At 44.9% G+C, this 15,832-nt stretch overlaps 1 protein-coding gene across 1 annotated transcript in view; it reads left to right on the top strand.

The window, feature by feature from the left end:
• LOC127425144 (retinoic acid receptor beta-like) overlaps window positions 1–15,832 on the top strand; it is a 220,115-nt gene that overhangs the window by 156,982 nt on the left and 47,301 nt on the right. The window contains exon 4 of the mRNA XM_051670829.1: window positions 606–763. Coding sequence (XP_051526789.1) covers window positions 606–763 — 158 coding nt within the window. The remainder of the gene's footprint in view (window positions 1–605; window positions 764–15,832) is intronic.

Genomic DNA, 15,832 nt, shown 5'->3' with positions numbered 1-15,832 from the left:
GCCTTCTTGTTATAGAAGATCTCTGGTATTACATAATTTACTAGTAAAAATACAACTTCCCTTTGGCATCACACTGAAAACTGGAAACACGTGCTCATATGTTCAACAGCACTTTCAGCTTTGGCCACAGGGGGCAGTATTTCAAATATCAGTAAGCACAGACCGATTTCAGCTGCTAAAATGTCGGCCTACCGTCACCAAATTCACAGTGCGATCATTCTGGCTAATGCCAAACTATTGAATTAACTGTGAGTCAAGTCTTCTGTGCACTTCATGTGTGTTCAGTTAGCATGCTGCCTTAGGTAGCTATGTAAACAACAAGGTAGCTCACTAGTTTTGCAATAGAGATACTGTTTGAAATGGATCATTCAAAGTAAATACATTTGGGAATGTGAACTTTGTAGAATATATTTGTAGACTGATTCATGGTTCTAAGCACCCATTGAAAATTGTTTTAGTTCACTGTGGAAGCTGATTGTTGTAAAAAACTATTACTATAAACTATTATCCTAAGACTTATAATTATGTCAACAAAGTCTCATGACAACCCGTAATAATTCGAGTGATGATGACTAATCTCTCTTGTTTTCTTTGTGCTCTCTCAGCTGTCCGGAACGACAGGAATAAGAAGAAGGAGATTCCAAAGCAGGAGATGGCTGAGAGTTATGAACTGACAGCAGAACAGGAGACCATCATTGAGAAAATCCGGAAAGCTCATCAAGAGACTTTTCCTTCACTCTGCCAGCTGGGCAAGTACACCACGGTAAGTCACACACAAAGTGCCGTATACTATATATCACAGGTGTTTTAGATCATTTATTTACCATGTCATTTGTAAGTTTACAATGTTATACATTTTATTGAAAAAAATTAGTCACTAAACCCATATAGAAAGATTGTACACATTATTCAATCAATGGGCTGGTATTTTAATTATTTTATTAGGCTTTTTACATAGTTTCCGAACTTTGTGAATATAGTGTATTCATTTAATTTTTCTCTCATTGAATATTCATTGAATACACTCAGAAATGTCACATTAAGAAGTGCGTTGTGAATGCCGTTTCTCATTGACTGACACAACACAGTGAAATTAAGACCCAGTTTAAAGCTGTAGACAAGGTTTTAACACAGTATTAAAGTTTGATCCATGAGAGGACTATTGAATCAAAATGATAAAAGACTGTTTGAGTTGAGTTGAGTGTCAGCCTCTGGGATAATGAACAAGCACAATTTACTCTTAGGCTGTAATTCTTCATTCTCAGCAGACAGATGTGATCAATTCAGTGAAGTCCACTATAAATCATCCTTCAATATAGCATAGGTCTGCAGTTATGAGTGCCGACTTTTGGCAAATCCCTTCCAGCTTTTCCATAACTGACATCATAGTTTCCACACATCAGTCACATCAGCCTCAAGATAAAATCAGTGGAAATCAAATACAATTAGAATGTTGATTTAAATAAGCTTTATTTAAAAAAAAAAAAATTGTATCCTCATGCGACCCAGCGTCCTTATTTGAGGACACTGAATTTTAGCTTCCCTGTACTCTATACATATTTAAATTAATTTTAAATCCAAATCGACTGTCCTCATATCAGGTGACTCTAGGCTTTCATTTAAGGGTTAATGCCAATTTCAATGAAATGCTTCTATGTAAGCAGACCAAATAAAAGTGCATCTGGTAAGAAAAAGAAACCTCATTAAGTTTTTACATTGAAATCTGTTTGTGTCAAAAGAGTAACATCTGCAATTTCATCTGATGTGCCAACTTGAAAATTTCAGTGATTTGTCACAAGAGAGCACAATTTTAATCACGTTGTCCTCGTATGAGGACATTGGGACTTTATTTATGAAAAACCCAAGACCCAGTGGGTCTGATCACCACTGGGAATCAATGCTGGAAAATGCTGCCTTTGTAGGCTGTATACGGAGGTAGGATGAAAATAAGGTGACCCCAAACTGTTCTGAGATCAGTGCATTCATACAAAATGCTGTAGGTTAAACCATTAACTGATAAGGGAGCAATACAGCTGCCTACAGCTTTTCTTTGCAGCCAAGTGCATTCACTCCTGACATTAGGTTAGGAGTTTAGTTTGAGGCTGCAGAAAACATTTTACACCGATCAACATGAATGGCAGTCATTGGACTATGTTGAATAGTACATAGATTCAGAATTAAGTAAATTTTGATTTCAACATGTTTGGCAGTAGGTCTGGGCAGTATGGAAATATATATCATGGTGATGGTATAAACCGACTGTGTCAACAGATAGAGATTTTTCTATACTGTCTTTTACATATTTATTGTATGTAAATAGCTAGCCAATCAATGTAAATAGCGAGCACTTCCACACCGTCTTCAGCACTAGCCGCACAGTCCAGGAGGCAGCTATTGACCGCATCCCACAACAGCCACCAAAGATGGAACTCAATGAGGCACCCACACTGCAAGAGACTGTAAAAGCCATAGAACAGCTGAAGACTGGAATGGCTGCAGGAAAAGATGGTATTCCACCAGAGATGTGGAAGAGTGGAGGCCCAGCATTGCACACCAAACTCCATGAGTTCTTCATTTGCTGCTGGGAGTGAGGGAAACTTCCACAATATCTCTGAGATGCAGTCAACATCACCTTGTACAAAAACAAGGGGGAAAAGTCTGACTGCTCAAACTACTGTAGGATAACTCTGCTCTCCATTGCAGGCAAAATCCTTGCTAGAGTGTTGCTGAACAGATTGGTGCCCACCATTGCAGAAGAACATGCTCCAGAGAGTCAATGCGGCTTCAGAGCCAATAGGGGCACAACCGACCTGGTGTTTGTCCTGAGACAGATCCAGGAGAAATGCCGAGAACAAAACAAAGGATTGCAGGATCACATTTGTGGATCTGATGAAGGCATTTGTCATGGTGAGTAGAACTGGACTGTGGAAAATCCTTGAAAAGCTCGGCTGTCCTCCAGAGTTCCTTTCTATGGTCATCCAGCTACATGAAGACCAGCTTGGTCAGGTCAGAAACAATAACGACCTGTCACAGACCTTCCCCATCGCAAATGGCGTGAAACAGGGCTGCGTTTTAGCCCTTACATTGTTCTCAATCTTCTTCAGCATGATGCTTCAAAAAGCAACAGAAGACCTTGATGACGAAGACGCAACCTCTTCAACTTAAGGCAACTTCAGGCCCACACCAAGACCTTGGAAAATCTGATTAGAGAACTTCTCTTTGCAGACACCGCTGCCCTTGTTGCCCACACGGAACTGCCTTACAGCGTGTAACATCCTGCCTTGCAGAAGCTTGCCAGCTCTTTGGTCTTGAGGTCAGCCTAAAGAAAACTGAGGTACTTCACCATCCAGCACCTAAGGAAGAATACCGGCCACCAAGCACCTTCATTGACCAGACAGAGCTGAAAGTAGTTCACCAGTTCACCTACCTGGGCTGTGTGATCTCCTCTGATGCCAAGATCGACAAAGAAATAGACAACAGACTGGCCAAGGCAAACAGTACCTTCGGCAGACTCTATAAACGAGTGTGGTACAATGCCAGTCTCAAGAGAGTTACAGAGATCAGCGTCTACAGAGCTGTCGTACTGACAACCCTCCTATATGGCACCGAATCCTGAGTCACCTACAGCCGCCACCTCCACCATCTTGAACACTTCCATCAGCGCTGCCTCCACACCATCCTAAACATCCACTGGAGTGACTTCGTCACCAACACTGAAGTCCTCAAACTAGCAGGGATCACCAGCGTTGAGGCCATGCTCATGAAGATACAGCTAAGCTGGGCAGGGCACATCTCCAGGATGGAAGATCATTGCCTGCCAAAGATCGCACTGTAGGTGAGCTGTCCACTGGCCACCGTGATAGAGGGGAACCTCAAAAGCGATATAAAGACTCCTTGAAAAAGACCCTCACCACCTGTGGCATTGATCACCGCCAATGGGCATCACAAGCTGCTGACCGTGAAAACAGGCGACGTACAGTTCACCGGGCCACTGGCACTTTTGAACAAAACAGACGGGCCAGCTTGGAGGAAAAAAGACGGCGAAGAAAAAAACGGGAACCATCAGCAGCACGCACCACAACACAGACGCTCCCCTGCAGTTTCTGTGGACGGATATGCCTGTCATGTATTGGGCTTGTCAGCCACCAGCGCACATGCAATAGACATGGACATCCCCCTTCCTAAATCTTCGCAAGCGAAGTCAAGACAAGAAGAAGATATGTAAATATCTGTGTGCGAATCTCAACCTGGCTACATGTGACACTGATAGTAAGAGATTCAAACAAACAGAGTAAGATGATCACACATAATGCAGGACACATTTATTTTTGAATTTAAATGTGCGGTTTTCTCACGTTCTTGGATGAGAGGCTATGCGCGAGGGGAGAGAGAGAGACAGGGAGAGAGTAAGAGAGAGAACCTCAGGTTCTAATCATTTTACATTCCGAGAGGAAATAAGGAAGGGCTTTTTAAAGGGGTCATGACATGCCTTTTTTGTTATTATTTTAATATGTTCCTTGAGATTCATTTATAATATTAGTAAAGATTTTTGTGCAAAAAACAGTCATATATTTGTAAAATATGATCATTTTGCACCCTCATTTTGACCCTCTGTCAGAAAAACTCGGTTTTGGTGCTGCTTCTCCTTTAAGACTTGACAGTAAACGCCCACTCTTATTATTGGCTCTCTGCCCTTGACTGACCTGCTCTCTCCTTACCATTTAACTGCTCACCGCTGCTTGGCGGGGCTACGGAAGTGGTAAGGTAAATTAGGCTTTGGCGTATTGTTGTGGAGGCAAATGTCTACCATGGTGTGACATCACAATGTGGAGGAAGTAGAGAATGTCCTGGTTACTTTCGTAACCTCCGTTCCCTGATGGAGGGAATGAGACGTTGTGTCGATGTAGTGACACTAGGGTTCACTCTTGGGAGCCCCAAACACCTCTGCTTTTTTGAAAAAAGGCCATTGAGAATTGGCGAGTGGAATTTGCATGCCACTCCCCCGGACATACGGGTATAAAAGGAGCTGGTATGCAACCACTCATTCAGGTTTTGAGGAGCCGAGACCAGGTCCCGGCCATTTCAGCGGATAGTTCAGCATTGTGGCAAGAGGGACACAATGTCTCGTTCCCTCCATCAGGGAATGGAGGTTATGAAAGTAACCAGGACTTCCCCTATCTGTCACTCACTTGATGTTGTGTTGATGTAGTGACACTAGGGGTCCCTATACACAATGCCACAACTAGCTGAACTGTGTTGCATGAACTGGTGGTGTGTGACGGGCAGACTGCTGTGTGCCTCGTAGCCAGCGCACCAGGCCATCACGTAACCTCCCCCAACGCTCTTATGAGCATCGAACGGTCCATCAGGAACAAGTCGACTGCCCAACTATTGGGACAGGCTAGTCTAGCCGAGGCCTCTTTTCCCTCTCTTTTCTCCCCAAAAAGAGTGGAATTTGTTAACTGAATGGGAGCCATGAGTGAGACCACACCCCGCCCGAAAAGGGGGGGGGGTATTTTGAGTGGAATACATCACATGGTATTACCGAGTCTTGTCAGAAGTATGTCATGTGGAGAGGTCCCATGGTAGGTCCTACCCGAAGGGGGAGGAGTTTCTACAGAGCATGGCAACCGGGGGCAGAGGGGCCTCTGCCCAAGGAAGACGCAGTTTGCCGTCAGGGAAACAATTTTGCGGAAGATACCACATGGGGTCGCCTTCGGGGAACCAGCACATGTGGAGCACCTACCTCAGTACAGGGGCTCATTAGCGCACGTACTGGGCCGGTCAGTGAGTTTTTCCGAAAACTCAGCTGCCAGAGGGCTAAGGAGTAAAGTCATCCTGGGATCACAGTCTGTGAACACGACTGGGAGTCAAGAGCGCACGTCTTCACCTCATGGAAGGGGAAAGGCGCTATGCGCAAGTGGTACACCTGGCCAGTTGTCCCGGAATTTACCTGCTTGTGTCTGCCAATACACGGGACGAGACCGGCTCAATCCGGAGATTGTAGAACCTTGCAAATGTGTTGGGTGTTGCCCAGCCCACTGCTCTGCAGATGTCTGCCAAAGAGGCACCACTGGCCAGGGCCCAGGAGGCCGCCACACTCCTGGTGGATTGGGCTCGTAACCCCGCAGGGGGTGGCACTTCCTGAGCCTGATATGCCATCGTGATGGCGTCGATGACCCAGTGGGTGATCCTCTGTTTGGAGACAGCGCTTCCTTTCCGCTGTCCACCAAAGCAAACAAAAAGCTGCTCGGAGCTTCTAAGGCTCTGCGTGCGATCCAAATAGATGCGTAAAGCTCGCACCAGACACATCAATGCCAAGGCTGGGTCTGGCCTCCTCCTGGGGCAGTGCTTGCAGGTTCACCACCTGATCCCTAAAAGGAGTTGTGGGAACCTTGGACACATAGCCCGGTCGGGATCTCAGGATCACGTGAGAGTAACTCGGACCGAACTTCAGGCACGATTCGCTGACAGAGAACGCCTGCAGGTCCCCTACCCTTTTGATGGAAGTGAGCGCAGTCAGGAGGGCTGTCTTCAAACAGTGCCTTAAGCTCAGCTGACTCCAAGGGCTCAAAGGGAGCTCCCTCTAGACCCCGAAGGACTACGGAGAGGTCCCTTGAGGGGACAAGGTGTGGTCTGGAGGGATTCAACCACCAGGAACCTGATGATCAAGTCGTGCTTCCCCAAATACTTACCATCTGCTGCATCGTGATGCGCCGAAATAGCGGCTACATACACCTTCAGGGTGGAGGGGGACAGCCGCCCCTCCAGCCTCCAGCCTCTCCTGTCGCGAGGAGCGTGAGATCCGAGAACCACGTATGGGTGGGCCAGTAGGGTGCTACTAGGATGATCTGCCCCTCGTCCTCCCTGACCTTGCACAGGGTCTGTGCAAGTAGGCTCATTGGGGGAAACACGTATTTGTGTAGTACCCGGAAGAGCATGCTCTTTTCCCAGTTGACCCGAAGCCCCAGTCGGCTGAGGTGCCGGAGCACGAGGTCCCAGTGTGCGCACAGCAATTCTCAAGAGTGAGCTAGGATTAGACAGTCGTCGAGATAGTTGAGGATACGGACACCCACTTCCCTTAGCGGGGCAAGGGCAGCCTCTGCGACCTTCGTGAAGACGCGAGGGGACAGGGACAGGCCGAAGGGGAGGACCTTGTACTGGTACACCTGGCCATCGAAGGCAAACCACAGGAAGGGTCTGTGTCGAGGTAAGACCAAGACATGAAAGTATGCGTCCTTCAGGTCTACCGCCGCTAACCAATCTTGATGCCGGACGCTCGCTAGAATGCGGTTTTGCGTCAGCATCTTGAACTGGAGTCTGTGCAAAGCCCGGTTCAGTACTCACAGGTCCAGGATTGGTCGCAACCCACCACCTTTCTTCGGTACGATGAATTAAGGGCTGTAGAACCCTTTCTTCATCTCGGCTGGAGGGACAGGCTCTATCGCGCCCTTGCGCAGAAGGGTAGCGATCTCCGCACGCAAGGTAGCGGCGTTCTCGCCCTTCACCGAGGTGGAGCGGACACCGCTGAACCTGGGCGGGCGCCTGGTGAACTGAATTGCGTAGCCGATTCGGACGGTCTGGGTCAGCCACCGCGACGGGTTGGAAAGCGCAAGCCACGCGTCCAAACTCCGGGCGAGGGGGACCAAGGGAATGATCATGTCAGACGTACCAGCGGGAGGGGCCTCTCGGCGGGGCGGAGCTCGAGGTGCCACGTAGAGGGGATTCGAGCCCCGTGACCGTGCTGAGTCCAGGGACATCGAAGCACTTACCTGGCTCCTGCCGCCCACCATATGATTGGCCGAGGAGGGGGGAGGAGGAGTCTCGTCCCTGTAGTCCACCAGACCCAATCCCGTGTGGGTGTGTTTGTGCCACAGCTGGGCACACAGGGGCGGGGGGACCGCCGCTGGGGCGCCATACCTGCAAAGATGGGACGGTGGACGGTGGTAGTGATGACGGCTGTGTGCACCGAACATGCGACCCAGGGAACAAGAAAACCGCTCTTTTGTTGAATTTTTGGGTACCGCAGCCTCTTGGACATGCGGCGAAATTAAATGAAAATGAAACAAAAGATTCTCCTCCCGGCCCTCCACTGGAGCTGCTCACCAGCTCCGGAGAAGCGGGGTCTCCTTGTCCCTGGGTTGCCCATCTCAGGTGCGCTTCGAAGCCTTCCTTGGGTTCTTGGTGGCGGCCATAAGACGGGTGGCATCTGCGTCCTGCGCTGGGCTCCACACCGGGGCCGGGCCATGGGGGCAGGCTGCGGTGGTGCCGGTGTTGTAGTTGCAGGAGGACACCCTTGGCGACGAGCAGACGGGGTGCGGGGACTTGAGCCGCACCGGGGCAGGATGTGCTGTATGGCCTCCATCTGCTGCTTCACCGCCGAGAACTGCTGGGCAAAGTCCTCGACGGTGTCACCAAATAGGCCAACCTGGGAGATGGGGCGTCAAGGAACTGTGCCTTGTCAGCCTCGTGCATCTCAACCAAGTTGAGCCAAAGGTGGTGCTCCTGGACCACAAGGGTGGACATTGCCTGCCCGAGAGACCGAGCCGTGACTTTCGTCAATCCCGGGTCAGAACTACCCTCGTGTAGTTCTTTTAGCGCCTAGGCTTGGTGTACTTGCAGGAGAGCCATGGTGTGTAGGGCAGAGGTGGCTTGTCCAGCAGCACCGTAGGCTCTAGCTGTCAGGGATGACATAAACCTACAGGTAAATGCCAGGTGGCGGCGCTCTGTGGACACAAGTGCACCGCGAGCGCCTTATCCACCTGGGGGATCACCGAATACCCCCTGGCTGCTCCGCCATCGAGGGTAGCAAGAGCGGGGGAGCTGAAAGACCGGTACCGGGCAGTAAAAGGTGCCTCCCACGATCTTGTCAGGTCCTCATGCACTTCCGTGAAGAAAGGAATGGGGCGGGGCGTGGCCATGGGTGGCACCCTGAGCCCAGGAACCAATCGTCGAGCCGCGAGGTTTCAGGGGAGAGCGGAGGGTTCCACTCTAGCCCGACGCTCGCGGCCGTCCGGGAAAGCATGACCATCATTTCAGCAACGGCCTGGGACTGGGCGACCACTCCCGAAGGAGGAAGCCCAGTCGAAGCCTCTGCGTCCAACTGGATGAGCCCGCTCTCCGATGCTGCGCTTGATAACTCATCTTCTTCCCGGGCTCCGAACGAGATGTCGAACTCGCCCTGAGACGAGCCAGCAATCTCGTCCAAGCGCCCGACCGGAGCAAGTGAGCGTGCTGGGGAATGGGAGGTCCGTGGGGGGATACCCGGCGGAGGTGGTCCCATTGTCCCCAGTGCTAACCGGCACGGCCTCATACCCGTAGGTAGAAGGACCGAGGCGGGGAGGCGCTGGGGTGGCTTGCTTTCTTATGAATGCAAGACGCGACCGCAACGTTGCCATGGTCATGTTCTCGCAGTGAGGATGAGACCCATCCACAAACGATGTCTCCGCGTGGGCAGCGCCCAGACACGTAAGACAGCGATCGTGGCCGTCAGAAGCGGAGAGATATCGACCGCAACCAGGAATAACACACAGATGGAAAGGCATCTTTAAAAAGACGTTCCGTGTGTGCCACTTTTTTAGAAAGAAAAAAATTTTTTTTTTGGAATATACTCTTTTAGTTGTTTCTGCCGAAGCGGGTGCAGAGGGGGAGAAGCCACTGAAATGCACCGTAGAATCCAGTAGATGAGGTGAGTGAACTTCGCGGATGAATTCAGCTTCAATGAAAAGAACCGCTCGGCTCCGAAGAGAAAATCTGAATGAGTGGTTGCATACCAGCTCCTTTTATACCCGTATGTCCGGGGGAATGGCATGCAAATTCCACTCGCCAATTCTCATTGGCCTTTTTTCAAAAAAGCAGAGGTGTTTGGGGCTCCCAAGAGTAACCCCTAGTGTCACTACATCGACACAACGTTGAGTGAGTGACAGATAGGGAACAAGTCATTGGCAGCTTGGTTTCAACAAATACTCTTTTTGCAGTGAGGTGGAAGTTTTGAGTTCTGAAACTTATGTTTTTATAGTACAATGACCTCTTAAATGTAAAAAAAAAAATTATTAAATAACACCTTTGTCAACAGCGCATATATATCTAGTAGGCTATATACACCAGTTACCAGAAAGGTTTCCAGGATCTAAAAAAAATATGTGATGAAGAGGTGTGCTTCAGAATCAAAGCACTTATATTCAACTAGAAACAAACCTCATTTTTTGCTTTAATTTAAAAAAACAATGCAGAGTAGATAAAAGAGATCAAATATTATTTTTAATCATTCATTTATAGGTGAAGTTCTTTCATTTTAATGGACATACAATTAGGCTATACTTTGGACATCATTTTAAATCAAAATTGTTTTGTTTTGTTTTTTTCTGAAGTTTTTGGATCACTTTCCATCAAAATGTGTAGGCTATATCATCAAATACTATATATTGTTATCGAGCAAAAATGTCAAGGAAACTGTATCGCTGTATTATATACAGTAATGTGCAAAAGTTTCAGGCACTTGTGAAAAATGTTGCATAGTGAGGATGTCTTCAAAAATAATGCCATAAATAGTTTTCATTTATCAATTAACATCATACAAAGTCTAGTAAACATAAAACAAGCTACACCAATATTTGGTGTGACCACCTTTGCCTTCAAAACAGCCCCAATTCTCCTAGGTACACTGGACACAGTTTTTCTTGGTTGTTGGCAGATAGGATGTTCCAAACTTCTTGGAGAATTCGCCACAGTTCTTTTATCTATCTCAATTGCTTCTGTCTCTTCTTGTAATCCCAGACTGACTCAATATTCAGTGGGGGGCTCTGTGGGAACCATGCCATCTGTTGCAGGGCTCTCTGTTCTTCTATTCTATTTGCAAAAGTAATGTTTGGGAGTCTAAAATGTATATTTCCTATTGACACACTAAAGCTGAAAATATAAATAACCATCTTATGAAAAATGTTTTTGTGAAGCATCTTATGTGCCTAAGACTTTTACACAGTACTGTGCAAAATGTAATAATTGTATATATTTAATAATAATTAATATTATATTAATTTAATATATAAACCCTTTTTTGTTGGTTTTCCAGAAAGAAAGAAAAACTATATAGTGATATACTGTATGTGAGACATTTACATTTTAGATGCTGTCAATACATCCGTATTGTACACTTCAGCATCTATCCAACCTTACAAAAATGTACATTTAAATGTTACAGAGCATAATGTTCAACACCAAAACATTGTGATTGTAGTATTTTAAACATTGTACCCTGGAAACATTATGAGTTGGCATAAAATATGTTTAAAGGAGAAATTTCATGGGTTATTAAGTAATATGTAAGCGATAATCCACGGCTAGGTGTGCATTTAACAATTTTAATGCACAGCGTGGAGGCAAATAACCACCCCAAGTTTATTACATGGGTCTCTGGAATACTCTATTTTGATTGCTCAATGGCGCCTTCTAGCGGTCTGATATTTCTAAGTAAAAACAGCACAAGTGACCATACTGAGTCTGACCTGGAGATAATTAGGAATGCACTTGCAGTGTCCTTGTACACACCCATAAGGCTTGAAAGAAAAGTATGGCTTGACATTCAGCTATGTCAAGCCATAAGATAAATTAAACAGAACATGTTCTTAGGAGTTCCAACCCATCTATATTATGTGGCTATTATTGTTTCTGGATTGTGCATTTAAACTCACAGAGTTTTTAATAGAGTGTGTGGTCTCCAAAAAATGTCCATGTCCATTTTTCCAATTATTCTTAAAGCTTTTTATTTAATTCATTCTAATAAATGTAATATAATCACACTACTTTTTCTCTGTGTCTGATTTAGAATGGGCAGAACTTTAGATCTAACAGCCTGTAGATAAAGTTAACCGTTATTGCTATTCTTCCATTCGAAATTTGTGCTACAAAAATCAACTAGATAATAAAGTTTGTAGAGACAATCTTTGATGTTGGCTTGACAAAGTCTGAAAGTTTAAACTAGTTTTAAAAGTTTGAAGTTTGTACAAACATTACAGTAGATAGATAGATAGATAGATAGATAGGTAGACAGATAGATAGACAGACAGACAGACAGACAGACAGAAAGTCAGACAGACAGACAGACAGATAGACAAATGCATGTTGCAGAATGGCTACATGCCGGCCAGAGTGAAAAGAACCCCCATGTATCTACAATATTTTCGTGCTGAGATATACAGTAAGTGTTGTGATACATTTGCTAGTGTGTTCCATCTGGTTGCTAGGTTGTGGCTAGGCATTTGTTTTGGTGTTACGGAATGGCTAAATGCTGGCTCGAGTCACTAGGGCATTGCTAGGTGGTTGCTATGGTGTTCTGGGTGCTCGCTAGGGCATTGCTAGTGGGTTCTGGGTTGTTGCTAGTCAGTTGCTAGGGTGTTTTGGGTGGTCACTTGGGAGTTGCTAGGTGGTTGCTAGGGTGTTCTGGGTGGTCACTAGGGCATTGCTAGGTGGTTGCTAGGCGGTTGCTAGGGTGTTGTTAGGTGGTTGCAAGGGCATTGCTAGGCATTTGCTAGGGTGTTCTGGGTGGTCGCTAGGGTGTTGCTAGGCAGTTGCTAGGGTGTCCTGGGTGGTCGCTAGGTGGTTGCTAGGGCATTGCTGGGTCATTTCTAGGGTGTTTTGGGTGGTCGCTAGGGCATTGCTAGGTGGTTGCTAGGCATTTGATAGGGTGTTCTGGGTGGTAGCTAGGGCTTTACTAGGTGGTTGCTAGGCGTTTGATAGGGTGTTCTGGGTGGTGGCTAGGGCTTTACTAGGTGGTTGCTAGGCAGTTGCTAGGGTGTTTTGGGTGGTCACTAGGGCATTACTAGGCAGTTGCTAGGAAGTTCTGGGTAGTCCCAAGAGTGTTGCTGGGCAGTTGCACTGGGTGTTCTGGGTGGTTGCTTGGACGTTGCTAAGTGGTTGCTAGGGTTTTCTGGGTGGTTGCTAGGGCATTGCTAGGCAGTTGCTAGGGTTTTCTGGGTGGTTGCTAGGGTGTTGCTAGGTGGTTGCTAGGGTATTCTGGGTGGTCGCTAATGCATTTCTCTAGATAGATGAAGAGAATAATAGATAGATAAATAGAAGAAAGAAAGAAAGAAAGAAAAAGAAAAAGGAAAGAAAAAGAGAAAATGATAGATAGATAGATAGATAGATAGATAGATAGACAGTTTTAGAGAAGAATAATAGAGAATAGTTTTGGCCCATATGAACATTGTCAATTTAAGTCTATGAGATTTTTTGTTATTTGATCATCTGCTGTGTGAAAACCGTAATTCTATTGCGCACCTGAACGGTCAAATACATTTCAAGATTCCGCCAAAATGCCCGTCATGGTGAGGTATTCATGTAAACACAGAGAGTGATGTCTAAAGTGAACAGCAGAGAAAAAGGCGGATTTGTATTAAACTGTCCGACTATAATAATCAAACAACCATAACAAGAAAACGAGAAAACATGCACTGCTCTTGACTGGGTAAATTTAGTAGCTTTAAAAAGTATTAATGTATTATAATCATACAGTGAAGACCAGTAGTAGTTTTATGTTGCATTTCATTCTGAATGTTTACTTCTGAATGTTTAAAGCTGTTAAAAAAGCACTGAATCTTCTTAATTTGTATTTTTTGTTCGATTATTTTTAATCTATTTCTATTCGTTGCCGTTTTTTATTGTTATTTTATTACTGACTGTTTATTAGTCTTGAATAATTACTTAAGAACATGAAACCATTCTTTCATAATTCACATATTTGTTAGTGTTATTATTTGTTGTGGTTTTGAAGCTGGTATTGAGAATCATCAAATTTCACGATAGACTACTGAAATGTTGGTATTGTGATAATGTATAGCCTTTATTGTACATGGCAGATCTTGATGCAATAACATGATGAAAATGTAGATCTCATTCCATAGAAGTGTGAGCATCCCTGTAAATGGTGATGGAGGCTTTCTTTTATTTGACTACCATATGTAACAAAGTAATTACCATATGAAAATAGCCTCCTCCCCTACTATGTTTCCAAAGCCTCAATATTGACCAAAATAATGGTGATTATGATTTTTGCCATAATCGAGCAGCCCTATAATGTATTATGCCTCATGACTTAAGTCTGAGCTCATACAGTTAGCAGTCAATGGAAATCGAGTGCGCAGGGCTAAGAAGCTCAAGAAACATACAGTAGTTGGTGAACAAGCACTCAAGTGGAGCCTAACTTTTAACAACACTTACCTCAGCTCACGCTGCTATACTAGCCACATCTTCACATCCAAGAATGCACCCAAATGTGCTTGGCCCATTTCTTTCGGGACTCGTAAAAGAGAAGCAGCAACAGTAACAGCAGCAACAGCAACAGCAGCAGCAGCAGCGGTTCCCGTATCCATGTTTGTTTAGATATGTCAGGCATCTTCAAAAATGAGAAGGCAGTGTTTCCACGCAGTGTTGGTCGATGAATTGTGCGGGAGAAAGTGTGCTTGGGCGGTTGGACAAAATTTGGGCTAGTTTGGAATGATTTGGGTGGGTTAAAAAAAATTAAAACATGAATCAATTTAATTGCTCATGCAACTAAAATAAAGAAAATTGCTCCACACACAATCATTCAATCAAATAGCCAAAACACTGATTGACAGAAAATGAGTTCAGTTCTGTTTGGAGTCACATCCACCAATATGTTAAATGAGCGCAATCTGCAGGTGTTGCTCGTGGATTTTAGCGATAGAAGATACGCAGTCTTCTCCTGGACAAAGTGCAAAAATATTTAAGAGAACATGTCAAAAATGGAGAAATGAAAGTGATCTCAAGTTGTGATCAATGCCAGAACTTACCTGTGGTGTTTTTCTCATATATTATTATGTATAGGCTTGCTTTCCCCCATGATCCCCCAGTGTCTAAAGCAGTTACAGGCATGGTACTTTTGGCCTGAGATGGGAAAATATGATTTCTTGAAAGTTCAGCAGTAACCTGGCACTGTTTCGTGTGAATAACTCTCATATCATTACACCATAACAGCACTTCTAAACTTTTGCTGCCAAAAATTAGCAAAATGTCACTGCCATATGTCATATACTTGTGCATTTTTGTTTTGTTACCATGCTTATGAAAATGAGACATTACACTGTTTCACAGCACGGCCCCAAAGCATTAAAAGTGTCATTTAAGAGTTTGCATCTGACACTCAGTGAACATTTGAACCTTTAAAATAGAAAATACAAGTATTACATTTAAATTCTGAGTATTCTGGTAGCTGGTATTCATCCATTAAAAGGATGCTATTGATGCAGCTTTTTATTGCATTAATTTAGCAGATTGCAGAGTAATGGTTTTTTGTGTGTAATGAAATCATAAAGGAGGGGAACCAGGGCAACTTTCATATTTTACTATAATACAGTTTGCAGAGCCTGAAATTCGGCACAGTATTTTGCACATTTGTAATAATTCCCGCAAGTTTCACGTTCATAATGAGGAAAATTCCTGCACACTTTTATTCACTTTACAGTGCTGCTGTGAATTATTAAACCAATAGATACAGATGAACAAATCAAATCAATAAACTTGTTTTTGTATTAAACTGTAATTCCAGAAGCTGCGCGAGTATATCCGTTCTGTCTCTCGCGTTCTCTCTCGTGCAGCTGTCAGCAACGCTTTTGAGCACCTGTTGAGTTTAGCGTAAGTGCGCGCAGTGAGGAGCACTTTGTCGCATAGTTACTGAACTTAAGACGTTACAGATGTATAAACCTTCTAAACCTTAAAAGTTTTGTTTCAGTAACAATGCACAATATGCAATGTAGAGATGATGCAACTTTGGAATTATTGAATGTCATTTTATACCTTTTTAAAATGTAATTGTTTA

This window comes from Myxocyprinus asiaticus, chromosome 34, assembly GCF_019703515.2.
Source record: "Myxocyprinus asiaticus isolate MX2 ecotype Aquarium Trade chromosome 34, UBuf_Myxa_2, whole genome shotgun sequence".
Lineage (NCBI taxonomy): Eukaryota > Metazoa > Chordata > Actinopteri > Cypriniformes > Catostomidae > Myxocyprinus > Myxocyprinus asiaticus.
This window is presented reverse-complemented; position numbering and strand designations above follow the sequence as displayed.